This window comes from Stegastes partitus, unplaced genomic scaffold (assembly GCF_000690725.1).
Source record: "Stegastes partitus isolate 25-593 unplaced genomic scaffold, Stegastes_partitus-1.0.2 Scaffold2135, whole genome shotgun sequence".
NCBI classification, from domain to species: domain Eukaryota; kingdom Metazoa; phylum Chordata; class Actinopteri; family Pomacentridae; genus Stegastes; species Stegastes partitus.
The window spans coordinates 3097-30655 of NW_007579866.1; the positions used below are offsets into that span (position 1 = coordinate 3097).

General features: G+C 42.4%; 1 protein-coding gene across 1 annotated transcript; it reads left to right on the plus strand.

The window, feature by feature from the left end:
• On the plus strand, nt 1-27109 carry LOC103374077 (helicase ARIP4-like; the record flags this gene model as incomplete). The annotated part of the gene is made up of 21 exons (XM_008304106.1): nt 1-390; nt 3576-3709; nt 4181-4345; nt 11743-11963; nt 12130-12312; nt 13783-13916; nt 15171-15367; nt 15480-15683; nt 15771-15909; nt 16013-16190; nt 17091-17309; nt 17596-17714; nt 17890-18014; nt 18638-18737; nt 18832-19037; nt 20693-20868; nt 21403-21599; nt 21683-21882; nt 21986-22075; nt 22256-22351; nt 23017-27109. Coding segments are annotated over 21 exons (4567 nt in total), but the record flags the coding sequence as incomplete, so codon positions are not given.
• Nucleotides 27110-27559: the final 450 nt, after the last annotated feature.

Sequence of the window (27559 nt, forward strand, 5' to 3'; positions counted from 1 at the left end):
GCAGGGAAGAGACACCATATTTTTTGTAAATGTTACCCAGAATCATGGACGACAACAATCTGAACTCATAACTTACACCGTGTCCTGTTTTACTCTTTTATCACACTTTGAATTAACAGCATCTGTTCTGTCTTATGTCCCCGTCACAGACCAGTCCCACAGCGCCCCCTTCAGCTCCGAGAATGAGGCTCAGGGCGGCGACCCGGCTGTGTGGCAGTGCACCCCTCCCCCATCTACCTCACCCTCGGCGGAGACGCCGGCTCACCCACCATCCCAGCCCGGGTCCAGACCCCACTCCAGGCCGGCAAGCCAAAGCCCCTCGCCTCCCTCCGCCCTGACAGGAACCAAGAAGAGGAGCTCCAAACCTGTACACATGAGACGCAACATCAGGTACGAGACCTCAAACATGGCCTCGGTCCAGGAGCTCTAATGGACGCCAACGTGTTTGTATATTTGCTGGTGATTCTAGTAACACTGTCTGAACCCCAAAACCTACTGATGGGTTTCAAAAACACGTCATCTTTTAAAAATCGCACGAATAACACCATTTATTAGAGCCAGAAGCTGCAAAAACAGAAGAAATTGTTGCTTTTTCAGCTTTCCAACAGTCCTTAAACTACTCATCTCAATTGTGCTGTTGTTTTAGTAAACTTAACCAAACCTTAGCTTAAAATCACGATGTTTCATCAACTTGTTTTATTTAAAAGTTTCCCAAAAATGAACCGTTTCTGCTGATCAGATTCAGTAAAAAAACTAAAAATATCATCAGTGACTCAGCTGCAACCAACAGTCACATGACAGAAACCAGGAACCATTCGGCTGAACTGCAGGCTGTGTTTCCACGAAGCAGACTGGAGGCAAGCGCAGAAGCAAACTAGAAATATAAATAGTAAAATATCGACAGTATGTCCCCACTTGTTTTTGTTATGCAACAGAGGGGTTAGGTTAGAAGCAAAAAGGACTTATTGGTGGCTGCAAGAACACGGTGGACACCAGGAAGCACGTGAGGGTAGCTGAGTGAGGGAGGGTTTTCCAGGGGAGGTTTCCAAAGGGACCAGAAGGGAAGAACTGCTGAGGCTGGAGCTTGGCTGCAGAAGGCTGGGTCCAGGAGGCGTCACTCCAACAGGGAGGCTCTGGCATAAACGCAGACAAAATCACAGTTAGACAAAGCAAGTCTCTTCTAGCAAACAGTTTCTGTAGACAACTTGCTGGCCTGTTGCCACTCGAGGGAGGAATAATCCACTGGCGCTGGAGCACAGGTGGAGGCAGGCTTCATCCAGCGCTGATTAATGATGAGCCTCAGGTGTCCAACAGCCCCGCCCAGCCTGAAACGGACTCGGATCACCACAGTTTTTCTAGTGTCTGTAACAACTTGAAAAGATCTCACACATGCAGGTTGCAGGTTTACCGAGTTTTTGTACAACCAGTAATCCAAAAAAAATCAACTTTAATTTAGATTTTTTGTGGTTTATGACATCAAAATTGTTTTATTCTACATATCTCACTCAAAAAAAATCCTAAAATAAATACTTTGCATTATCCAGATTCTATAAAACAAAGTTCTGTGATTAGATGCTCAGCTGAGAAACATCAGTGGCTCGGCTGTAATGTTACGAACCAGTTATCGTCTGCGGAGTCACCTTTATAAAATCATTAACTAACTAACTAATTATGAAAGGTATATTTTGCAGGACACATGTAGTGTAACCAACAATCACAACCCAGTTAATTCAACACAACATGCATGTAGGAAACTACTACGACACAGATGTTGGGATAACAGATTAACTACTTTGCATTTGCACTTGAAGGCCGAGTAAACCAGTTTTTAGAAAACAAGTCTGACTCACGCGGTAACCGGTCAACCTTGAGATAAAAAGGATTACCACACAATCCTCTGGGTACGCTGCTGCCGACACGCAGAGTAAACTAACATCCACTCCGCTTATTCAACACTTATTGTATTCCTAATAACACCCAGCGGCCGGATAACAGGATTCATCATATCGCTGCTGTATATCTTTTATTCTTCCTCTCCTCTTCCCCTCGTTCTCAGATTTCACTCTAATTCTGGCCAATTACCGAAGAAGTCTGTCCCTGATTATACATATGCTCGGCGCGCAGCTTCGTCACTCCAGGCTGCCAATAAACATGATATAGCTCAACCCCAAATATGCTGTTGCTTTTACATAACGGCGTGTTAGGAGTAATATGAACCATGTGCCAGAGATGGAAGCTCTGGGTTTAATTCCCTGCCTGTACTTCCCTCACTGATAAGATATTTAACTGTTTACGCGAGTGGTGCAGGAAAAATGGTTTGAATTATCTGTTACAAAAATTTTCCCGGAATTGTTGTGAAATATTTTTTCCACACTCCAAAATCCCCTGCAAAGTATGAAATGTGTGTTATCGCCAATTAAACCGTTTATCTGAGGCACAAACTGTAAAAAAAGAGAGAATTGTCACATTTTCAAGTTTTCAACCGTCCTTGAACAAATTCTATTCGTAAAATTAGCCAAAAACGTAGCTTTAAATCGCAATATTTGATCAACGTTCCTTTATTCTGCATCATATTTTTAAAAAAATGTCAAAAATAAACCATTTTTATTATTCTGTAAACAAAACAAAACAAAAAAAAAGCCGTGACCGAACAGTCAGATGACAAAAATTCAGAGACTTCTTGGTTGAACTGCAGGCAGTGTTTACACGGAGCAGAAAGGCGGCCATTTTGGAAACAAACTAAAAACAGGAATCGTAAAATACGTATAATACTTTCCTTTTTTCCCCCACATTGGTAACACCTGTAGGCACTTTAAAAAAAAATGTACGTGCCAATTTCAGTTTTTATCAAATTAAAAATTGAGGAAATTCAACTTTCTTATTATCAGTTTTTTTGATTTATGGTATTTTAACTGTGTCGTACTGCACGAATGACAATTTTTGAGTTCTTGCTACTTCTATCTATGGTTGTGTTGTTTCCATTGAGGTTCAGGACTTTATATTGCAGCAAAAAACAAACTCCACAGTGAATAAAAATGTGTCAGGGGCAAGAAAACGGCCAATAAATGTGTTGGCAGGGGCAGAATGAAACTCGTTTGTGCCAGCATTCACACATGAGAAAATACAGTTTATCCAAATTTGATATTTTGCTGCATATTTAGTGTATTTTTTGGCCACCAGGAGCAAAAGAATCAAGCTAAAAGAGACTTAGCTATCATCGCTAGCGCATTAACAGACATTTCACAGCATCACCAGTAATTTGAAGAGTTTGTTTTCTCTTTTAGCCTAAAAAATACATTAAGCTGTGGTTGTGTTTTCACCGACTTCTCAGAAACATATACGCCTGTTTAGCTGCTAACTGTTTCGCTACATTAACTAGCTAGCAAGCTAGCTGCTAACTTTGCCCGCTATTTAGCACTAGCAAGTTTCCTGCTACATCTGGAAATGACACGACTGACAGCGCTGAAACTGAGTCATACAGTAAATGAGCTAATAAACCAAAATATGTTTTAATAAGTCTCGTTATAGAAATATTCAGCTATTCTACATTATTTTTGTTTGCGTTTCGTTCGTAGGAAGTTGCTGAGGGAGCATCAGTTGGAGGCCGTGACCAAAGCCGCCCAGCAGGAGGAGCTGGAGAGACGGCGACGTCTGGAGCAGCAAAGAAAACAGGATTTCCCCGTACCGCTGCTGCCTGAATACACAACTGGTGAGCGCAAAAAAAAAAATGCACAAAAATGCTCCTGCAGCTGCATCCGATAGCACCAACTCCTGCACGTCAGCTAGCATACTGTAGCACGCTGGGAACAAAATAGATTAGATATGATCACTTTCGTGGCGGCGGCACACAGCAAAGAATATGCACTTTGCACAGCCTGTGATGCAAACACACACTTTAAATGCAAACTGCAGCACAATCGGCCACAGACGATCTGAAGCCCTGACAAATGTGATGAAGTTCTGCTTTGCAATCTGCCGACCGCCTGGTTAAACTTCACCCACACATACGTTGATGTATCTGTACATCCTGTACGGTTTATGAGCAAATGAATGGAGGGAAAACCCAACTAATAAAAACACAGATGAAGCCTGATATCGTTCCCAAGAGCTGAATTTTTTTCCTCATTTTTATTACATTCTGACGTCTTTCTTGATCTGTCATTCCCGTGCCTCTCTTCAGGCGACGTGACGAAGCACGTGTCGTCATCGTCGGCCTCGGCGGCGGCTTCTCAGCAGGAGGTCAAGCCGAGCAGACAGGAGGTGATCTGCGTGGACTCCAGCAGCACCGGAGAGGACGACAGCAAGACCGACGAAGCCACAGCAGCAGCTAAAGAGCACAAAACAGGTGAGACGCACTGATGTCGGCTTTGTCTTGGAGCATCTTAGATCAGCAAGTCGCTTCAGCATCACCTGATGAGCTACTGAAATCAGATAACATACATTTCAGCAACTGAAACTAAGGATTTTTTGTTTATTTCTGTCTTTTTGTCTGTATTTTTTATGACTCAAGTGTCGTGTCCTTGTCACAAAGCAGGTGTTTTGTTTTGCATTTGCATCAGTGTTTTTAAGATTAAGCTATTTCAGAGACGAACACGACTAAATCACCTCATTAAGACAAGTTTAGGAGGAAGTTGATTCTTCTCAAAGCAGAAAAATACACATCAGAGAGAAAATCAGCTACAGATGACATTGTTTGCAAATCTGAAGCTCTGACAAACGTGTTAAAGGCTGAAGATCTGCTTTGTGACTTCATAGCAGAACACAATCTGACTGAACTACATATAAACAGTACCTTATGTCCCTTAAAATCAGATATTATGCAAGAAAAATAGCAAAAATCCAGAAAAAGAGCAGAAAAATCAATATAAACTTCGGAAAAGAGACCCTAAAGAACCCAAAATAGTCTAATTTTCCAGCAGAATCCAGACACCAGATACAGTACGGCTTCTTTTCCTTTAACCACGCTGTATATCCATCAGTGGTTAATGCAGCTGAACTGTGTCCGACCCGTCCCGGTGTTGGAGGCCCGGGTTACTCTTTGGCCTCTCCATGTGTAAGTGGGCCAGTAGGTCGATGAGGCCAGAAGGCTGCAGGAGGTCAGGAAAGCAAACGGGGACGCAGAGCTGTGAGGTTAATCTGTTACCCGTCATCCAGCTGCATGTTCTCTGCAACTGTAGAAGGGCTTTTTCAATGCAGGATCTTGTTTCCCTTTATTTTTCCTAATCCATAACCCTCTAAACTCCAATCTAAGTCAGACGTTTTTTTTGTTCCCGTCACGTTTTTACCCACTGCGGGCTCATTTTTCACAACAACATAAAGTCCTGCACCTCTATGGAAACAGAACAACCAGGACTAGAAGTAGAGAGACTTTAGAAACGCCTGTAGGGCAATATGACACAGTTATAATGCTATAAATCATGAAAAAAGTAGAAAATGAAAGCTGATTTTCTTTTTCCAAGTGCCTACAGGTGTCACCAACACTGGAAAAAGAACAGATCAGTGATCAGTCGTGTGTCAGAGTGGACATTTTATTTGATTTTTACAGAATCTGGTTAAAGCAAAAAGTTTATTTTCAAGTAATTTTGATGGAAATCACAGCGATGAACTTAAATTTGGATCATTTTAGGAGTTCAAGCCTCATCGGAGGGTTAAAAATCAGGCGATTCTTTGTGTTTGTACAGTTTCTGACTCTGATAAATGCTATTCAGGTGTTTTTTAGTTTAATTTTATATCGCTTTTAAAGCTGCCGGTGGGCTCAGAGGATGAACACAGTTTTGTAAACAGCCTACATTTGGAGAAAAAAACTAGAATTTGTGGCCAGTTTAAGCTGCACGATGACGGAAAAAATGTCCAGCATTTCTGTGTTCGGTCTTTAAAAACGAAGCTCACAGGACAGTCAGATGTGTCCGTGTGGTTCAGTTTACTGCCTCAAATCCACCACAAACGCCTTTTGGCAGATCTTAGACACCATTGAGCACAATCAATAAATAATTCTTTATTAGAGTCTCATTTTTCAACATGACGTCCAGTTTAAAGGCGTATTTATATCGCGTCAGATAAAAAAGGAATTTTCAGATTTGTGATCGGCTTCGTCTGTTTAAGCACTTTTCACTTTTAAATCACAGGCTTCAGGTTGAGGACCCGTATGAAAAGAGCTGCAATAATAATGTGTGAGATTTAGCATCTGGTGCACAAGAGGTGCCACCACAGTCTGCATTTAAGGAGTTCTGGATTAAAACAGATACTATAAATGTCACTAAAAATATAGAAGAAGAAGCTCCGAGTGACGATCTAATGATTCGTGTGACTGTCAAAGACGTTTTTTCTCTTTTATTCGGCACAACGACGGGAAGAAAACCCTCCGTGAACACATTTTTCATCATTCGAATCTTCTCAAAAGCTTGAAATCTGGCCTCATTCGCTGTACTTTCATCAAACCGACTTGCCTTGTGTGTGATTAATGAAGCATAATTAAACCAAATTTGTCCCACAGTCGACGCGTTTATGTCACAATCTGAATTGCGGCCGTGACTTTCGCGGAAAAGTGCGTCAGCTGTTCTGCTGACAGCTGTTTTTGTTTTTTTCTACATCTGTGCTGTGAAAGGCCAGCGGTCGTGTGAAAGGCTGTGTTCAAAGATGCTCTTTTTTTTCAAGATCGTCAAGATTTCTCAGATCTGTAGGCATTTGTGAGGTTGCACAGTTATAGAATTATGAGCTGACATTTCGCAGTGGCTCCGTGGTGAAATCCAATCCAGCGGTGAAATGTGGAGGTCCGACACGGCGCTCGAGGCGGCTTCAGGCTGTCTGGTGGGAACGTCGCATCTCGAAAGCATCAGTCGCTCAGAGATTAAGAAAAGCAGCCTCCTGACAGCCGTGCGTTTATTAAATTACACACTCTGCTTCCAATCTGAGCCCAGAGGTCTGGAAAGTCATAAAAAAAACAACCTAAATTTGTTTTGTTTTTTTCCCTCCGAAGCCACAGCGCAGCAGATGACTGGGCAGACGTTCACCTTAGATCCCCTCCCAACAGCAAACACCAGAAATAAACCGATTTCTGCTGCTGTTTGTTTCAGGGTTTCTGTTGTCAGTAAGGGAAGATAGTATGAAATGAAGTTTATTTTCAGACACAAACTTGGTGGATGCTCGCTGAACATAAGAAGACTGACCACAGCGTTGTTTTGGAAACTTTTAAAGTCAATTAAGTGCGAGAGAAGTTTAAACAACTGAGGTCAAAACTCTCCTCGCTTCCTGTCCAATGTGCAAATCGTTTGTTCCCACCAGATCCCAGAAACCAGAACACGCAGATTCTGCTACAAGACCAAACGTGCAGATGGGAAACTTTAACTTTCCAGCCGTCCTGGAACATATTGTGTCTGATTTTAGATTTCTTCCGGAAAATTAACCCTTAAGAATATTATATTTCATTAAAAAAAGAAATTAAAGTCCCCTCACTTCCTGTTAAATGTGTTTGTAAATCATTTGCTCTCATCACAAAATAATCCAGTGTTGCTCTGAACCATGAAGCCATGAGTGACTCCACTGCGACCAAAAATAAACAATTTGACTGAACTGCAGATGGGAAGCTTTACATTTCCAACTGTCTTTGAACTCTTCATGTCTAATTAAAGGTTTGGCGGGAAAATCTAAGCTTAAAATTGTGATATTATAGCAAAAATCTTTTTTTTAAAGCTCTCCTCACTTCCCTTTAAATGTGTGTAAATCATTTGTTTTCACCAGATTCTGCAAATATTAACAGACTCCTGAAACCAGAACCTGCAGATTCTGAAAAAACTGTAAATTTAAAAAGAAGAAGAAGAAGAAGAAGAAATTATTGTCGCTTTTTATCTTTCCCTCTGTCCTTGAACTAATGCTGTGTGAGTTTAGGTTTCATCAGGAAACATAACTTAATCTAAGCTTAAAATCAGGATACTTCATCAAAGATCTTTGTTCTATGTTCTACAAAAATGTCCAGAATAACCAAACGGACCACACAGCTGTCTGGGAAACTTTTAAAGTCAATTAGTACCAGAGTTTAAACAACTGAAAACTCTCCTCACTTCAAATGTTTGTGTAAATCATTTGTTCTAACCAGATTCTGCAAAAAAATAACTGAAACCAGAACCTGCAGATTCTGCAAAAAACAAAAAAACAACAAAAAATCTTTCTTATTTATTAACTTTTCCAACTGTCCTTGAACTCATCATGTCTAGTTTTAAGTTTTGTCAACTCAGTCTAAGCTTAAAATTATGATAGTTTACAAAAACTGTTTTTCTTAAAGCTCTCCTCACTTCCCTTTAAATGTGTGTAAATCATTTGCTTTCACCAGATTCTGCAAATATTAACAGACTCCTGAAACCAGAACCTGCAGATTCTGATTAAAAAACAAAAGAAAAGTAGTAATTATTGCCAAAAAAAGTAACCAAACGGACCACACAGCTGTCTGGGAAACTTTAAAAGTCAATTAGTACCAGAGTTTAAACAACTGAGGTCAGAACTCTCCTCACTTTAAATGTGTTTGTAAATCATTTGCTTTCACCAGATTCTGAAAAAAAAAAACTCCAGAAACCAGAACCTGTAGATTCTGCTTAAAAACAACAACAACAACAAAATATAAAAAAGAAAAAAAGTAGTGCTTCTCTTGTATTTTTTTCAACTGTCCTTGAACTCATCGTGTCTAGCTTTGGTGTTTTGTCTGGAAAATCAACTCAGTCTAAGCTTTAAATCGTGATATTTCATTAAAGATCTTTTTCTTAAAGCTCTTCTACCTCCGGCAAACATTTCCAGGGTGAACACACGGACCACACACGGTTCTGCTGGTTCTCTTTTGTGACTTTCTGTTGTCAGTAACGATGGTTTTACATGAATTTTATTTTTAGCAGAAACTTGGCTGATGCTGGTTTACCGTAAGAACTGAACTCTGTCCAGGGACCACACAGCTTCTTTTTTTTTTTTAAAGTCAATCAGCCTGCGCAAGTTTAAACAACTGAGGTCAAAACTTCCCTCACTTCCTGTCAGATGTGTGTGTGTCTGTGCGTGTGTGTCTGTGTGTGTGTGTGTGTGTGTGTGTGGCTGCTTTAAAAGTGCAGGGAGTTTTTCGCAAATTAGCTGCCATGTGAATCAGAATATTTAAACCTTCGCAGGGTACATCATGTACCGTTCCCTTGTTGCCCGAGTGCACAAACACTCTCTCAGACGCACAAAGCCACTCAAACAGTCAAGGATAAACACACACACACACACACACACACTGCGAGAGGAAATAAACACACACAGTATTCCTGCTTTCAGGGACACACACCTGCAAACCCCACAAAAGACGTAGATGTGAGCGCTGGGAAAGACAAAAGCGAAGCAAAAAAAAATGAAGCTCGGAGGGAGATGAAAGAGTGTCTGTGGGGCAGATCAGAGCGGGTCTGTGGAGCAATAAAGCCGGCTAATCCTGGTTATGAGCCAGAACACACACACACATGCATATATAAACGCACACACACTCGCACACACTCGCACCACAGTGGCACAGTGACATTTCTGGTTGGGGTTGCATAACCAGTCTCCCCCTCCACTCTAATCCTACTTGTATAACCAGCCATTCACTGCAGTTATATAAGTGCTCGCTCTCTTTTTCACACACACTAACATACTGACACACACACACACACACACACACACACACACACACACACACACACACACCACCTCTTCCCGTCGTGCCCTCGCAGGCTGCCAGCTTGTGTAACTTTCACCACTTGATACCGTTTGACGTTCAAGTCCTGTTTTTATCAGATATGGATTTTGGTCTTTCCGATCGGCGCACACGTCATTTACCCCGTTGCTCGAGGTGAAGGCCAATCAAAACGTTAGCGGTGCAGCTGTGTCGCGTTACTGTGGGGGGTTTTCGTCATTCTGCAATAAAACTTACCCAGTTTGTTTCGTGTTAGTTTTCCCCCGTTCATGCAAATAGTCTCATTGTCTCAGAGTTAAATCTGAACCACAGCAACAGTTATTATAAACAGTCTTTAAGAGCTCTAATTCAATGTTTTCCAATATTTATTAAAATCTACTTTTAGTTTGCTGATACCCAAAACCTTATGAAAGTTATTGTCCATCCATCCATCCATTATCTATACACCGCTTAATCCTCACGAGGGTCATGGGGGGCTGGAGTCTATCCATCAGGGTGAAGGCAGGGGACACCCAATTAGAATCACCAATTAACCTCAACATGTTTTTGGACTGAGGGAGGAAGTCAGAGAACCCGGAGGGAACATCCAAAAAGATCTTGGGTGTCCTCACCAGGACGTGAACCAGCGACCGTCTTGCTGTGAGGCGACGGTGCTGACCACCGCTCCACCTTGCAGCCCTGAAAGTTATTGTCTTTAATCAAAATCAACAAAATGACACTATTATCAGAGCAAGAAATGGTAAAAACAGAGTCATCAATTTAAAAAATCCCTAATGTTTTGTGTTTCCATTCATGATTTAACTGCGACTGTTCGACTAAACTGTGCTGAACTGCTGGTTGTTTTTACAAAGACTGTTTAGGAAGCTGTAAAAGCAGAAAGTAACTAAGTTTAAAAAAGCAATATTTCAGCAAAAATCTTCATGTTTTGTTTGAAAAAGTTGCTTTCTTCCACCAGATTCTGTAACAAATAGAAAAAAATTTAAACGAATGACTTAACTGACGTGAGAAAACATTCAGAGGCTGTTTGTCTGAGCTGGGATGAGCTGCAGGCTGTGTTTAATGGAGCAGATGGGCTTCATATGGAAACTATTTAAAGATGCAAGCAGTAAACTATCTATGGTATGTAGAGTCACCTCAACAGCTGTGGGCTGTTTGGAACATGTTGGACATTTCTCTTAAAATCTTTAGTAATTATTATTTTTTTAATTGGTTTATCATTTATAAGACATTTATAGGTTCTGTCTCCTTCCAGTCGTGGTTGTTCTGTTTCCACAGAGGTGCAGGACTTTATATTGGAGCGAAACACGAGCGCACAGCGAGTAGAAATGTGACAGGAGCAGAAAGTGCTGGAGGTCCAAACTGCTGCATTGCTGTTTGCTCATCTGCTGTGTGTGTGTGGAAAACAGGTCTGGTAGAGTTCAGCATTGTTACGCTGAAGTTTGGAGACACTGAAGTGTTTCATTGTCTTCAGGCTGAAGAAAGAGGTTGTGTAACGTCGTGTCCTCGCTGCCGTTGCTGCCTTTAGATGCTTGAAAGTTTTCTGCATCTGCAACCTTCTGCGTACAGTCCGAGAGAAAGTTAGATGGAGAAAAAACAGTTTGCAAGATTAAAGCTTTTAATTAATGTTTGTCTTTTACGCTCCTGTCTCTCATTTTTCACAATGAAGTCCTGCGTCTGTATGGAAACAGAACAGCCATGACTAGAAGCAGAGAGAACTGTCTTCTGTGCAGTAACGCACCGCTATAAATGATAAAGTTTTCACCTTTTTCACTTGTTTCCTGTCAGCCTAGTTCAGCCAAAAAGTCCTGGAAATGTTCTCAGTTCTTTGAATTTCTCAGCCGAGTCACAAACACCTTCTTGGTTGCATCACGAATGCAGAATTTTCTTTGACAAATTCTTAAATGATTTTACAATTTTAAGCTGAGATTCGCTTAATTTCCACCACAAAACTGAAAATCGCACCTGATTAGTTAGAAAATTTCTTTTTGTTTTTCCAGTTTCTTGCTCTGAAAAATGGTGTCATCTCTCTTTCCCTGCTTGTCCCTCTTCGGTCCGTTCAGATGTCATAGATCTGAGCTCGTGTGAGGACGACGCCGTCATCCACGTCAGCGGCGAGTCGGCCCACGAGGAGGAGGAGAGCGAGCCGAGCGGGGCGCATGCCAACGACGTCCTGAACCAGCCCGACGCCCAGGGCAGAGTGCTGATCAATCTGAACCACCCGACTGCAGAGACAGACATTTTCCTGTCGTCCCAGCTGGCCCGAGTGGTCAAACCGCACCAGGTACGAGGATTTTCTGCACTTTAAATACCTCAAAACGCCAAAACAAGTCGTCCGAATCTCTTCTGTTTGACAGTTTGAACTAAATTCCACCTTTCTCCTGTTTTACCATCTCTGTCCTTTTCCCCGATGCTTCCTCTTGCGTCCTCCTCCTCCTCTTCTTCCTCAGATCGGCGGGATCCGTTTCCTGTACGACAACCTGGTGGAGTCGGTGGAGCGGTTCAGCAGCAGCAGCGGCTTCGGCTGCATCCTCGCCCACAGCATGGGCCTGGGCAAGACGCTGCAGGTCATCTCCTTCATCGACGTCCTGTTCAGACACACCCAGGCTCACACCGTGCTCGCCATCGTACCTGTAAGCACCTGTGGGAGTTTTTGTTCCAGATATCGTGTTGAACTGACAGAATGTGTGGATTGAAGACAAGAAGTGTCCCACTTGGGGGAAAATAATAGTTTTGTAGAAGGCATTTAGAAGTTTATTTCCTTAATCGTTGTTAAGTTTAACCAAACAAATAGTGGATTTAAAAGAAAAAAAGCTGTATCCAGACACTGATTACCTTGCAGCAGATTCAAAAAGCCTTCAGCAGGTTGAGGCTGAACCAAATCAAAAAACAAAAAAAATCAGTGTTCAGTTTGATTCAACTGCGATCAAAAGAAATTTAGCGTCTATTCGACTGAATTAAACTAAACTGCAGCCGGCATTTACACAGAGCAGCTAATGAACTGTCAAAACAGAAATTATAGTCATGTTTTAACTCTCTGAGTGTCCTTGAACTTATCATCTGTGACTTTCATCGGAAAAAATCAACCAAATCTAAGCTTAAAATCGGGATAGTTCATCAAAAATTTAATGAAAAAATGAAATGAAAAACAAGAGTATAAGTCAGTTAAATCAAAAGATTAATTGAGGGAAGGCTTGAACACAATATATATGAAGTTAGGATGATAAAGGTGTCATTTAAAGCAGCAGTCCCCAACCACCGGGCCACGGACCGGTACCGGGCCGCACAGAAAGAATGAAAATGTTTTATTGGTTTATTTTGTTTCCAGCAGAGTCTGCAGGGTGTTTTATTTTGAAAAACGACGAGCTCGTCTTCTTGTAACTTCCAGCTGTGCTTGTTTCCTCCACTTGTCTCGCTCTGTTTTCATGGCCGGCCGTTAAAATCTATTCTAACTGCTGCCAAAAATGAATAAAACAAACAAACTTTTCTGAAGAGCTTCTTTGAAAATAGGATGAGATGTTGAGAGGGAAGAAATAGTGAATACTTATTTAGCAATAAAAAGTAATTCGATTTGCTTGTGACACTTTTTTAATACAAAAAACAATTATTATTTATGTGGCCAGTTTGTAGAAAATAGTTTAGCTTGAAACCGGTCGGTGGTGCAAAAAAGGGTGAAGATTTAAAGGATCTTAATGAAAACATTACTTATAAAAGTTTGATGTAAATGTAATAAAAATGCTGCAGTTCACTACTATGTGTTTCATTATTAAGTCAATTAGCAAATATGTGATTAACTGAGTGATCTAGGACATAGATTTACCATTAATCATGATCATAAATTACACAATGAGTTATAATTATATCCATTTTGGACACTAAAGGCATTTAATATGAAACATTATACATATAAAACTGACAATTTGTGAAGCTGTAAAGAGAATATTTGCTGTTTTTATGTCTTTTATTATCTAAAATGATTGAATCAAGTTGGAGCTTCAGTTCTGTCAGCGGATCGTTTCAGGACTGGATAAGACGTGAACAGAATCAATACGGACAAAAACAGAAGAGAGTCTTGATTATTTCATCCCCTCCTCTCGTCCCAGGTGAACACGCTGCAGAACTGGCTGTCGGAGTTCAACACGTGGGTCCCGCCCCCCGAGGCGATACCTCCGGACACCGACCCGGCGCTGGTGGCACCGCGGACGTTTAAAGTTCACATCCTCAACGACGAACACAAGTGAGCAGCCTAAATCCTTCTTTCCTGCTCTGTTCATGAGCCGCAGCAGCGAGATGCGCAGCGGCAGCTTCAGAGCAGCCAAACGGGACCTTCTATCGATTTTTTAAAAAAGCAGCAAGAAAGAATGAAAGACCAAAACAAGTCGTGCAGCAGGTTCCTTGTTCCTCACCAGGGTCAAAGCAGAGAGGAAACTTTCCTTTTTCGCTAAGCTGACCTTCTCGCCTGCCTCTGCCTTTAATCCCCAGCTGGCTCAACCTTCCTTTACGTCTCTCCAGTGTTCTCTTTCCGAACAGCTGCGCCTGCTGGAAAGATTTACTGATTCTCGTGGTGTGTGAGTGTGTGTTTGGGATTAACGGGTGGAAGGAATTCTGCAAAACGAGCGTGCAGCTCCATGATGCTGTCAGAAAGTGACACAGTGACCTCGTTTGTCTCTCAGTTCGGTTACGATGCATCCAGCGAGTGTGACTGTTGAGAATTAGATAAATCAACGAGCATCGGCGCCTCCTGTTCAAGCCTTTTTCCAAAACAGTTGTAATTTATCTGAACAGGAATCACTGGGATTCTTGTTTAACCCTCTGAACATCAAGCAGTTTCTGGGCGTTTTCTGTTCCTGTCACATTTTTACTCCCTGTGGGCTCATTTTTCACCTCAAAGTCCTGCACCTCTATGGAAACAGCACAACCATGACTAGAAGTAGAGAGAGCTCAGCACAGTGTGGCACAGTTATAATGCCAGAAATCATCCTCACTTGTCTCCTATCAACCCAGAATTTTTGTCACCTGACTGTTTGTCAGCGCTGAGTCATTCATATCTTCACAGTTGCGTCAGGGAGTGCAGAATTTTTTGTTTTTTACACAATCTGGTTAGAGCACATGGTTTATTGTTGTAGATTTTTTTTAAGTGACACATACATCATAGGGTGATAATTTACAATCTTAAGCTTAGATTTAAAGTCACACGTGATTTAGACCATCTGAAAGTTGATAATTTGACAATTCTGATCGTTTTTCCATTTTTTTTTCAGATAAATGGTATATTTTTGGTGATTTTGTTAAAAAAAAATGAAAAAGCAGAACACTCCTTTTACACCTGCTTGCAACTTTTGAGGTGCAGAGTGATAAAACAAGGAAATCAGACGATGTTTCTTCTCTTGTTTGCTCTTTTTCCATTCTTTCATTCAGTTATTTTACACTTTTTATAGTTCTAGTTGCAGATCTCACTTTAACCCGTGTTTGTCTTTCTCGTGTGATGCAGGAACACAGCGACCAGGGCCAAGGTGGTGGAGGACTGGGCTCGGGACGGAGGGGTTCTGCTGATGGGCTACGAGATGTACCGGCTGCTGTCGCTGAAGAAGAGCTTCGTGACCGGAAGGAAGAAGAAGAGCAAGAAAACAGCGGGACCCGTCGTCATCGACCTGGACGAGGAGGACAGGCAGCAGGAGCTGCTTAAAGGTTGGAGGAAGTGGGGAAGACGAGGGAGAAGCAGGGACGGGGAGTTACGCATCACAGCAGCACTCGGTGTGAAGTCTGTCAGGTGTAAATGTCTTCACTTGTCCTCCTCCAGGTATTGAGAAAGCCTTGGCCCGGCCCGGTCCAGATGTGGTCATCTGCGACGAAGGCCACCGCATCAAGAACTGCCACGCCAGCACGTCCCAGGCTCTGAAGAACATCCGAACCCGACGCCGCGTGGTCCTGACCGGCTACCCGCTGCAGAACAACCTCATCGAGTACTGGTGCATGGTCGACTTTGTCCGACCCGACTTCCTCGGTAGGGAACCACATCTGTCGCAGGACATTATGTTACGCAGTCGCCTCCTGAGGTGCTGTTTGGTCTAAGATCTTGTACGTATTTCAGGTACGCGGCAGGAGTTCAGCAACATGTTTGAGCGTCCCATTCTGAACGGGCAGTGCGTGGACAGCACACCGCAGGACGTCCAGCTCATGAGGTACAGGAGCCACGTCCTGCACAGCCTGCTGGAGGGCTTCGTCCAGAGGTACGAGTCCCATCGCTGTCCACAAAACAACACTCCATCCTCTTTAAACAGTCTTAACCTTTGATCAGTCTTTGCAAATGTTCACCGTGTCTTTGTTTTCCAGGCGAGGCCACGACGTCCTGAAGGACCAGCTGCCCTCTAAGGAGGAGCATGTGATCCTGGTGCGCCTGTCTCCCCTGCAGAGGGCGCTCTACACCGAGTTCATGAACCGCTTCAGGGAGGCAGGAAACACCGGCTGGCTCAGCCTCAACCCGCTCAAGGCTTTCTGTGTCTGCTGCAAGGTGAGCAGGGAGATCGTGTGTTTGGAGGTCCAAAACTGCAGAAAAACTGTTAATTTGGCTAAATTCAAAACAATTAGAGGATAAACATCCAAAACTGCTTCTACATGTTCTGTATGAGTTACTGCAGCTCTATTACACAAGTTGTTATTTAATCAGCTGAACTTCGGGCAGTTTGTGGGAGTTTTTTTTGTTGCTCCTTTTACATTTTTACTCACTGTGGGTTCATTTTTCACTGGAAATAAAACAAAAATGGCTACAAGTAGAGAGAAATCAGAAAGCTGGAAGTTATAATACCATAAAATATCTATAATTTCTTTGATTATTTATTTAACAAAAACACAATTAAAATCAACTTGCACAACATTCTTCTAAGAGTCCACAAGTCTTATCAATATGATGGGAAATGTGTCGTTGACTTTACATATTGTAGGTAATTCACTACTTGCATTTTATTTTATAATTGTCTCCCATCTGCTCTGTGTGAACACAACCTGCAGTTCAGATGAACGTCCCTGAATTATTGTCACGTGACTGTTAGTCGCAGCTGAATCACTCATAGGTTCTTGGTTGCATCTAGAAGAGCAAACTTTGTTGTTTTTTCCAGTATAAGGATAATGGCAAGGGTTCTTTTTTGGGACTTTTTTTTATTCGACACATGTAGTATGAAGTAATGTTGATGAAATGTCATTTTTAAAATGTATTTTTCCATTTAGAAACAAAACAAAAAGCAGAAACATTGAAAATCTAATTATTTCTTTCTGTTTTTACTTTGATAAATGATGCAATTTTGGCCATTTCTTTTAAAGAAAACATGCCTTGTATGGTTCAGATAGTCAACAGTCATGTAGATAAGCTCTTGTAGATGTATTTCACCAAACACAAATGAATGTTGTTCTACAGATTTGGAACCACCCAGACGTTCTGTACGAGGCCTTGCAGAAGGAAAACATGGCAAGTGACCAAGATTTAGACCTCGACGACATCACCTCCTCGGGTCATAACCGCTGTCCGCCAGCGTCCAATCAGAAGTCCAAGAGCCTGGACAACCCAAACCCCATCGGTGGACTGAGCCTCAACCAGCTGCAGGAGAAAGCCAACCAGGTCATCACCTACGAATGGGTACGTTCATAGTTTTAATTACGATTAAAGCTGCCACGTTTAGATGTTTATGAGCCCTTTAGCACTTTCTGGTTGGAGTTGCATTTGTCCTGAAGCAAGTTTTCAGTGATTCTGCTTAAAAAATATCGACGTATATGAAAATTTTTAATACTTTCTGGCCCAGAACTTCACTTCAGCACTTGTTTGTGGCCCACTTCTTCAAAGTAAAGTTGCCTAAATGAGAACAGCCTCTAACCAGCTGATCTACAAGCAGTTTTAAACCTTTTCTCTCTTCTCACACGACCAGGCCAAGGACATAATGTGCGACTACAAACCCGGCATCCTGGAGAACTCAGCAAAGATGGTGCTGCTGTTCCACCTGATCGAGGAGAGCGTCAGGAAGGGAGACAAACTCCTCGTCTTCAGGTAGAACACTAGATCTCAGATGTTTTATCCTCAGTTTAAAGAGAAAAGTGTTTCATGTTACATTTGTCTCTTTGCTGCAGCTGTTCTCGGCTTTACTTTCTGCTTGTTAAATGCTGGTTTGTGCCGCATTTGGATGTGATCTGATCCCTGATTCTGCTTTTTTTTCCTCCTGCAGTCAGAGTTTGTCCACGCTCACGGTGATCGAGGATTTTCTGGCGAAGAGGCCGATGCCTCCGTCGCCCAACGCAACCAGCCGGGACCGAACCAACCAGACCTGGGTCCGCAATCTTAACTACTACAGTAAGTCCTCTTTAATCAGGATTTAAAGATGCTGCTCAGTGATTCAGTCAATAAAAACTTTTAAATCCAGAGACAGAGGCGTGGCTCAGCTTAATGAACACATCTGTATGTTGTGATGAACTAAAACGCTGACTATGATAAACTAAACTGATAAATCTGCTCTTTTTGATGGGAAATGTTCCTCAACACATAGATTTCTATTTTTTTTACACTTGTGCAACTTCTCATTGACTTCCAATGAGTGCTGCCACCTGCTGGCGCTTTCTCATGACTGTCCACAAGCAGCAACATTCACAACTTTGCTTTTTTTGGCTGTTTGGGGAATATTTAAAGACTTTTCTTTAGAAATTCACCAAACTAAAGGTGTTAGACGATTGATTGTGATGTTACAAGTTTATATTAGTCAATTGTAGCTCGTTTTCTCTGTGTATTATGTTCACATTTCTTTATGTATATATTACTTACAAGAGCGTATAAGGAATCAGAGTTGGTGAAATCAGTGAAAGAGCACCCTTAAAATGAGAAACGCATGAAATGAAATGGACTAAGACAACTGATGAAGCATCACAGCACGTAAAGCTGCTAAAAACTCTGTTAACTGGGTTTTATTTGGTGTTTTGAAGGACTGGATGGAAGCACAACGGCCTCAGAGAGAGAGCGACTGATAAACCAGTTCAATGATCCCTCCAACACCTCAGCGTGGGTCTTCCTGTTGTCAACCAGGTAACACACAAGCCTGATCGTCTTAGCTCCTGAAGATGAATATTAAACACTGAACAAACACAGACTCACTGCCGATCTTCTGCGTGGCTCTCAGGGCCGGCTGCCTCGGTGTGAACCTGATCGGAGCGAACCGCGTGGTGGTCTTCGACGCCTCCTGGAACCCGTGCCACGACGCTCAGGCCGTGTGTCGCGTCTATCGCTACGGACAGAGGAAGCCGTGTCACATCTACCGGCTGGTGTGCGACTTCACGCTGGAGAAGAAGATCTATGACCGACAGATCTCCAAGCAGGGCATGTCAGGTATGTCTGGAAGAAACAACCACGTACATGAAACAGCCCTACAGGATAGTTCAAGTGTGGACACAGAGGTTGTCATAATACTACCACAGAACTTTCCCAAAAATGTGTGCATGGCAGCGTTAACAGCTCATCCTGTATGTGGAATTTCCTATTGCATATACCAACATTTCAGTTGCAGTTGCACCAGATATACTTTATGTACAATGCATGTAGATTTTACTGCCTTGAGACAAAACACAACAGTGGGTTTCGAAGTTATATTTAAAAATCACCATAATTACACCATCTACTAGAACCAGAAAGCTAAAAGAATAATCACATGTCCAACAGCTCTTGAACTAGTTATCTGTTATTTTGTAGGAAACTTAACCAGATCTAAGCTTAAAATCATGATATCACTTTATTCCACATGTCCTGTTTAATAAGTTCACCAACAATTAACCATTTGTTTTAACCAGATTCTGTAAAAAACAAAACAATCTTCATAATAGCATGATTGGGTTCATTTTGTCTACTCTGATTATAGGTATAAGGTTTCTTTTTTTCATCAGACAATGAGTTGTTTTTTGTTTTTTTTTTAGATAGGAGCTGTGTTTTTTTAACCTTTGACATGTTTCGACTGTCGCTTCAGTCTTCCTCAGAAACGTCATGTGGCGTCTTTATCAGCTGGTGGTTATTCTGAGGAAGACTGAAACATGTCAAAGGTAAAAAAACAGCTCCTATCTAAAACTCAGAGACTTTTCGACTGAACCTCAGGCTGTGTTCATCAGAACAGATAGAGGACGAGTATAGAAACAAAACAAAAATGTAAAATATCTATAGTATGTAGAGTCAGTATTTATTCGCCTGTGTCAGTAACAGCTGTGGGCTCAAAATGCTGCACATGTTGATTTTAGTTTTACATTTTTTTTTGTAGAATCAAAGAAATTCAAGGTTTTTCTTTCTTCTTTATTTATGATTTATGCCATTATGACTGTGTGTTCCTGCACGACAGACAGGTCTGAGTTCTCTCTTGTTCTGGTTGTGCTGTTTCCATAGAGATGCAGGACTATACAAACCATGCAATTAGCAAATCTTAAAGCCAACAATTCAGGATATGCGTTTCACAGCACATCTGACGCAGGATTTATTCAGACATGTGAGCGCTTTACAAATTCATGCCAACTTCCTTCTTTGACAGGCACATGTTGGATGAGATCTCACATGTCCTCAGTCACACAGAAGCTTTAACTATCTTAAATCCAATCACAGTATCTGTCAGAAAAAACCCAGTTAGGTATTTTCCCTGAGTCACTCAGCCCGACTCTGTCAAACATCTGCCAGCAATCACTTACAGGAAACCTCAGTGTGAACCCTTCTGTGTGAACAGACCCCCCAAAACTAAATAATCAGCTTTGTGCTGAAGCCGCAGCTCTTCTGCTAAGAGGCTCTTGTCTGACAGAGTAAACTGTCCCAAGTGTTTGCTCTAAGCTTTGACTGCTGAGAGACACATTGAGGCCACCGATGCTTCGTCAGTGAAAATGAGCCGCTTCCCTCTTTGCTCATTTTGCCATCTGTTAAGTTTTTGGCTCCATGTTTTCTTATATCCTCCTTTGTGTTAATTCCAACTCCAGATCAGATTTTTAATGTTATATTTTCTGCTCTTTCTCCATCAGACCGTGTGGTGGATGACCTGAACCCCGTGCTGACCTTCACCAGGAAGGAGGTCGAGTCTCTTCTTCACTTCGTGGAGGAGGAACCGGATCCTTCCCAGGTGCTGCTGCAGCCTCGGGAGGAGATGGAGCGCGTCCTCGGGAAGGCTCTGTGCCGTTATTCCCACCTGATCACCAAGGTAAATGAACAGAGGAGGCTTTTGCATCCTTATACGCCATCTAGAGGTCATTAAAACATGGGACTACTTTGTCTGCTTCACTGCCTCCAAGTCTGCAGGTTTTTGTCTTTTGAAGCTGAAAACTCATTTTCCAAGAACTTGTAGATCATCTTTACCAGAAATGACTGACAAACAGCTACTGACTGTCATTGCAGCTTAATAAAAACACTGAATGCCTCCTTAGGTAACCGCCAAAATGCATATTTAGAACGTATTTGAAGTGGGAGCGGTTGCAAATACACTTTGCTTTATATTTATTACAGCGTTTTAAATAGGCTGTGAGGTGCTGGAGAGGCGGTGAGTCATGTGGTAATTAGAGTTCCCCACTTGCCACTTTTGGTGTGTTTTTATTGCCGCACATCGGTGTGAGCTGCTGAACATGATCGTTTAGACGGTGGCATGCAAAGTTTTCTGCAAGTGGAACGAGATGTCTGCGTTAAAGAACGAACGAAGCTCATTAGGAAGTCTAACATCAGCTTCCCTCGTCTCTTCCAGCAACCGTTCCCTCACGAGTCGCTGCTGATGGACCGCAGGGAGCTGAAGCTGAGCAACGCCGAGAAGAAGGCCGCCAAGAAGGGCTACGAAGAGGAGAAGAGGGCCTCGGTGCCGTACACCCGCCCCTCGTATGCTCACTACTACCCAGCCAGCGACCAGAGCCTCACCAACATCCCCGCCTTCAGTCAGAGGAACTGGTTAGTGAGCCAAAGTTCTCTCAACATCTCACACGGTTCCGTCAGGAGTAAACATCTAAACCTGCTTTAAAAATCCCGCTCAGGCGTCCTCCCACTCGTACTGAGGAGAAGCCGGTGACCAGCGTCCGGCCGGTCCAGTCCACCCCTGTTCCCATGATGCCCCGCCAGGCGACGGCTGGCTCTGCCCCGGACAACGACTCCTCCAGCTCCAGCCTCGGAGGATTCCCGGTCAACTGCCTGCAAAAAGCCGGCGTGTTTGTGCAGAAAATTGTCACCACTACCGGTAGGCAAACTGTGCATGCACTCCGTGTTTTAAAATGTTTCTTTACACCACCCTTTTAACTGTTTTTTCCTCCAAATAATTTGAATTTCTTGGTCTCTTGTAGACATCGTGATTCCAGGCACCAACAGCTCCACAGATGTCCAGGCCAGAATCACCGCTGGAGAAAGTATTCACGTCATCAGGGGCACAAAAGGTACAATACACCGTTATTAGACTCTGGAAATGTGAGAATTTACTGCTTTTCTTATATGATAGTAAACAAAATATCTTCATTTAGTCAGTTAGCAAGAAAACTATGAGGACGATTGTTCGCTGTTTTTTTAATAAAGTTTTTGTGTTTACTGAAAATTTCCTTCCCTTGTGTCTGTTTTAGGGACTTACATCAGGACGTCCGATGGCCGAATCTTTGCCATCAGAGCAGCTAATAAGGCCAAGGCAGTGGAGGAGAGTACAACAGCGCCACCCAAAGGTACGAGGATTTATCTACCAGAACTGAGAAAAGCATAGATGTAAAAATATTGCCTTAAACCCTCTGAACCTCAAACAGTTTTGTGGCGTTTTTCACTGCAATATAAAGTCCTGCACCTTGAAACCCAAAAACAAACCATGACTAGATGGAGGGAGAACCCAGAAATGTGTTCTATGTGGTAAAATAAAGTTAGAATGCGATAAATCATTAAAAAGAAAAAAGAACCGTTGAGTTTTTTGGTGATTTATTTTACAAAATCTGGGGAAAAAAAAAAAAACTGGAATAAACATGACCAACATTCTTCCACACCAAAAACTATCATCCATGACTTCAGGATGGTGACCAGGAGCGCTATATTTGGCAAATTTTAAAATCAGATATGTAGAATAAGATGATTTTGATATTTAAGCCTAGATTTGGTTAATTTTCCTGACAAGATAGTACTTTGAAAGACAGTTGGGAAGATAAAATCTGAGAGTCCTGTCGGTATTATTCTGTGTAGAAAAGGACAAACAATGTGCCGTTCAATCTCACAGCTTGTGTTTGGAAAGTTATCGAACTGAGCTGAGGAAACTACTGCCAACATTATGATCTTCTTGATGTAAACTCAGCCTGTCTAAGCATTTTATTCTCCTGCTAACATCCATTTCTTCTGCTTTTCTCAGGCTCGCAAACCCCACCTCAGGAGGTCTCAACCAATGGCAGCAACGGTTGCCTGTCACCTGACAGGAAGCAGCAGGCAGCCTCCAAGCCTTTGCCCCGCCCTCTTTCGCCCGACGGCCCGGAGATACTCAACGAGCTGCAGCGCTACGCGGGTGTCCCAGGGTCTGGAGGCTCTGCGGGGTCCGCCGCTCAGCCAGAGAAGGCAGCAGAGAGCAACCCGCCCCCCACCAAACCCACCAACAGCAGCACCGGGAGCAGCTTCACTGGTGGAAACATGAGCCACCACGATGCCTCTGTGACCAACGTAATCCAGCCCAACATGGACGCCACCACCGCCCAGGACCTGAGAACGGGCTCCAAGCGCAAAGCCTCCACCCCGTCCCTGGATGAGCGAGCCAGCAAGCAGCCCTCCACCGGTAAACACTCCTCAGCCCCTCTGGCCTCACAAGGCTTCCCCTTCACCGGGGGCTACGGCCTCCCCCCCATGGGGCTCAATTCTGCCATGCTGGGCGGCTCTCTGGGGCATCCGCTGTTCATGGGGGTGGGCTCACGTTACTTCCAGCCCCCCCACGCTCAGCTGGGCGACCCCAGTTACATGTACGCAGATCTGTTTGGATTGGGCGGAGCCAGCACTGTCATCACCTCCTCCTCCTCCCCGTCATCAACAACATCCACCGCTTCTGTGGTCTCATCTTCCTCCTCATCTTCTGCCCCAGTCAAAGCTGCCAGTTCCCTTCCAGGAGCCCTGCCTCCCTTCATGCTGAGCCCCAGCATGGCTGGCATGGCCGGGATGCTGCCTCCAGGCTTCCCCCTCTCTTACAGCCCATCCCTGGCCAGCCTCTACTCAGGCTCGATGCTGCCGGGGGGTCTGCCGGGTCCAGCCGCCACTCCTGGTCCCGCTGGAGCCAGTTTCCTGTCCCAGTACCCTCCCACCGCCGCCTCCAGCTCCTCCTCATCCTCCCCTTCCTCATTCTCCCCATCGGCACGATCTGAGGGCCACCGGGGCCCGGTTCTGGTGAACAGCGGGGACGTAAGCAGCGTCAGCAGCTCAGATGACGACGACGACGACGATGTGATTGAAGTTAGGGGCCAGTGACAGAAGAACGACGCGGTTTCTTGAGAAAGCTCTCAGCAATTTAGTCATCGTCCAAATAGGACGACACCCTATTTGCGAGGACGCAGGTTTCAAAGAGGCTGTAGTTAAAGCCTCGAGGGAAATTGGACTAAAGATGAAAGACGGTGATGACAACTGAGCCCCTGATGAAGTGTTTCCTCCGGTCGTCTCTGCAAAAACAGTCTGAACGGAGATCAGACTGGACACCGAGCGACAAATCTTGATGCTGAATAACCAGAAGATGAAACCTGATAAAAGCTCCAGAGGGAAGGTGAAAATGGAAATCAGAGGACTTTGGGCTTCCAAGTGTTTTTGTTTTTTTTTAATTTGTTTTTTTTTGTCCAATTACTGGCATTACGATGCTAATCACTGGACTGAGTACTGCTGAGTGTGGACCTGCAGTGACCACAAACGGCCACTAGTTGTACTGTCAACTTTAGAGATTCTAGTTCTGCAGCTTTGCTAGATGTTGAGACTCTTGCTTTCAGCTAATTAAAAAGACGACAGCTGGGTGGAAGTTGCTTATAATAAAAAAAAAACAAACAAAAGGTTTGACAATTAAGTTAGCTGGTAGTTTAAAAAAAAAATCTGTTGAAATGGTATTGTTTGTCACTTGTTGAATATTGCTACTGAATATTTTCTTTAAAAAAAAAAAAAGAAATGGTTAGCAGATCAAACCGACCTTTTAGAAAGCATTTTGATTGAACTTGATAATTCACTGCCAGGATAGAGGTTCATGAAGATGATAAAAAAGAAAAAAGAAACGGGATCATGTTGAATTATTGAAGAAACAATTGTTGAGGATGAGGTTTGAGACATTAACCGAAACTTTAAAAGAATGTACGCTTAATCAAATGCCTTTATACCAGGCCTTTTTGAAAAGACTCCTATTTAGGCATCAGACATGGGAAGATATGATTTTTCTTTTTGTGTGTGTGTGTGTGTGTGTATGTATTTTCTATTTATGTAATCGACTTTTTAAAGAAAATGATTGCCTACTTTAAAAAAAAAAAAAAAAAACAGCCAGGTGAAACAGAGAAAAAAAAAAAACTAGTGACGTGTCCTCCTCGTAGCGGAGAAAAACAACCAACAGAAAATGCCTTTTTGCCTCCATCTTTCTGAATGTTAACTGTGAGAGAGGGGAGGTAAAGAGAGACAGACGGTCATGGCGGCTCTCTGAATCTCACCCGCAGTCTTACTGTAGCCTAGTGAAAAACGATGCAAAACACTCACTCAAGCCTATATATGTATTTGTACAACGAACCCCTGGAGGAAACTGAGCCCGCAAACCCTGAGTTCTTTTGGTTACGCTCGTGTCGTTACTGTGTTCGTGTCTGCGTGTCGTGTTTTTAAGGGTTACAAAAGGAATCATTTAAAAGATATATAAATAGAAACTTGTGTTACTCGGTTTGGTAACTTGTTTTTGGCACAGATTTCACCTCTGCTCTGCTGGTTTTCCTTTTTTTTTTTTCTTTTACATCACATTTTGTTGAGCAAACCAAACCTTTTTTTTTTCAGGGGAGATGGTGTAGCTTCGCCAAATAAAAAAAATGAAAAGAAAAGAAAAAGAAATGCACAAGCACATCAGAAACCTCCGTCAAAGAGGATTGTGTCTTAAGAGACCAAATAATGTGGCAGAGCAGAATTAAAATCCACCACAGCGACACGCTTGTTCCTCTCTCTACAGCATCCTCACAGCCACAGTTGAGACGTACATATCCACACTGTGCTGCACTTGTCAAAGAGACACAAATCTGTATACATCACAGTCTGGTTGAAAGCTGGAAAAAGCTTAATCGTGTGACCAAGTTCCCCCTTAGATCATCTTACTGTTCCATCTGCTTTGGCCATCGCTGTTGTTCTCCAAAACAGGCTGCAGCAGGAGCTTTAAAAACCACTAGCTCTTTAGTTGAAACATCATCGAGCAAAGACTTAAGCATTTCCCGCTCTTTTTATCATTTCCCGCTCTTTTCTCTTTTCCCGCTCTTTTCTCTTCCATGTATTTGTTCTCTGTACTGAAACTGTTAGTTTACTTATGTTTCTTTTTTTTTTTTTTTGGCTCTCTTCTTTTTACAATGTTTGAATTTACCAAATTAATTTATTTATGATGGTGCATATTTATTCATTTGTATTTTTATTTTTGTACAATGTCTTTTTTTTTTTTTTTGGTTTCCATTTGTTCGTTCATTATCTTGTTTGCGAGAATTTTCCGGTCATATTAGTTTTTGTTGTTACTACAGATGCTCTTTTTGTGTTTGATGGTTTTTTTTTGTTTTGTTTTTGTTTTTTGAGAACTGATGATCAGCCAGTCTGACCCAACACATGTGAAACTGTGCAGAACTTGCATGTGGACCAACCGATTAAGGTGTTGAATATCAGGATAGATTAAATACGACTGATAAGAAACCCAAAAATAACATAACACCAGGGATTTTCTGATCTATATGAGCTCAGATAATTGGGGTACAAATGTAAGTGTTGAATCTGAATAATATGAGCCATTTGTGTGCATGTAAGCTCAAGTCACAAGTAGTGGGTCAGAGGCAGTCCAAACACTCATCCGCTGAAAAGAAAACAATGATATCAAGTGCTTTTCTTCGCTTTTTTGTTTGTTTGTTTAATGGTCCATTACCATATCATCAGAACTGTCCATCGAAACGCGTTTCCTCAGTGTTGAACTGTTTTGGTTGTCAGCTCGGCAGACTGACTGCTCTTTAGTTTCACAGCTTTCTACTTGAATTTACATATTTATTTATACAAGTTGATTTGCGTCGGACAAGCCGAGCCGACCATCTGAATTCCATTTTAGCGGAGAGGAGATTAAAATCTGCTGTCTTTGAGGATTGGCTCCAGTCAAAGTCTGTTTTGTAGATTATCGATGGATAATGTGTATGACCTTGGATTACTTTTAGATCCTTTTTTTTTTGGTTTTGTTTTGTTTTTTTGAAGTTTGTAAATAAAAAGAAACATGTTCTAAATAATACTTTTCCTAATTTCTTTACGTTATCAGTTGAATTCCACTTCATTGCTTCTCCATACACACAAACACACGTCGAAAACATGGAAAGTCAACATCCAAGATCTTCGGTTTCACGACAAAATTAGTTTGCCTTCAACCAAACCCTGTGAAATATACACAACCATACCATGTTTGTGCAATTTTAACACAGTAATCAACAGTATTTGCATGTCTATTGTCGGTTAGGTGTATCTAAAGTGAGAATCAACTAGCGGAATGCAAACTGCAGCATCATGTTCAGCTAATTAAAAAAAAGAAAATTCACCTAAAAGGCCCAAAAGCACTCAGCCTTGCAGAATCTGGAACACTTGACTTTTATTCTATTATTTGATCTTTGAGAGCCCTTTGCAAATTATAGCAGAAATAACAGGTGTTCTACATAAAAATATGACATAGCTAAAGCTGTTTTATG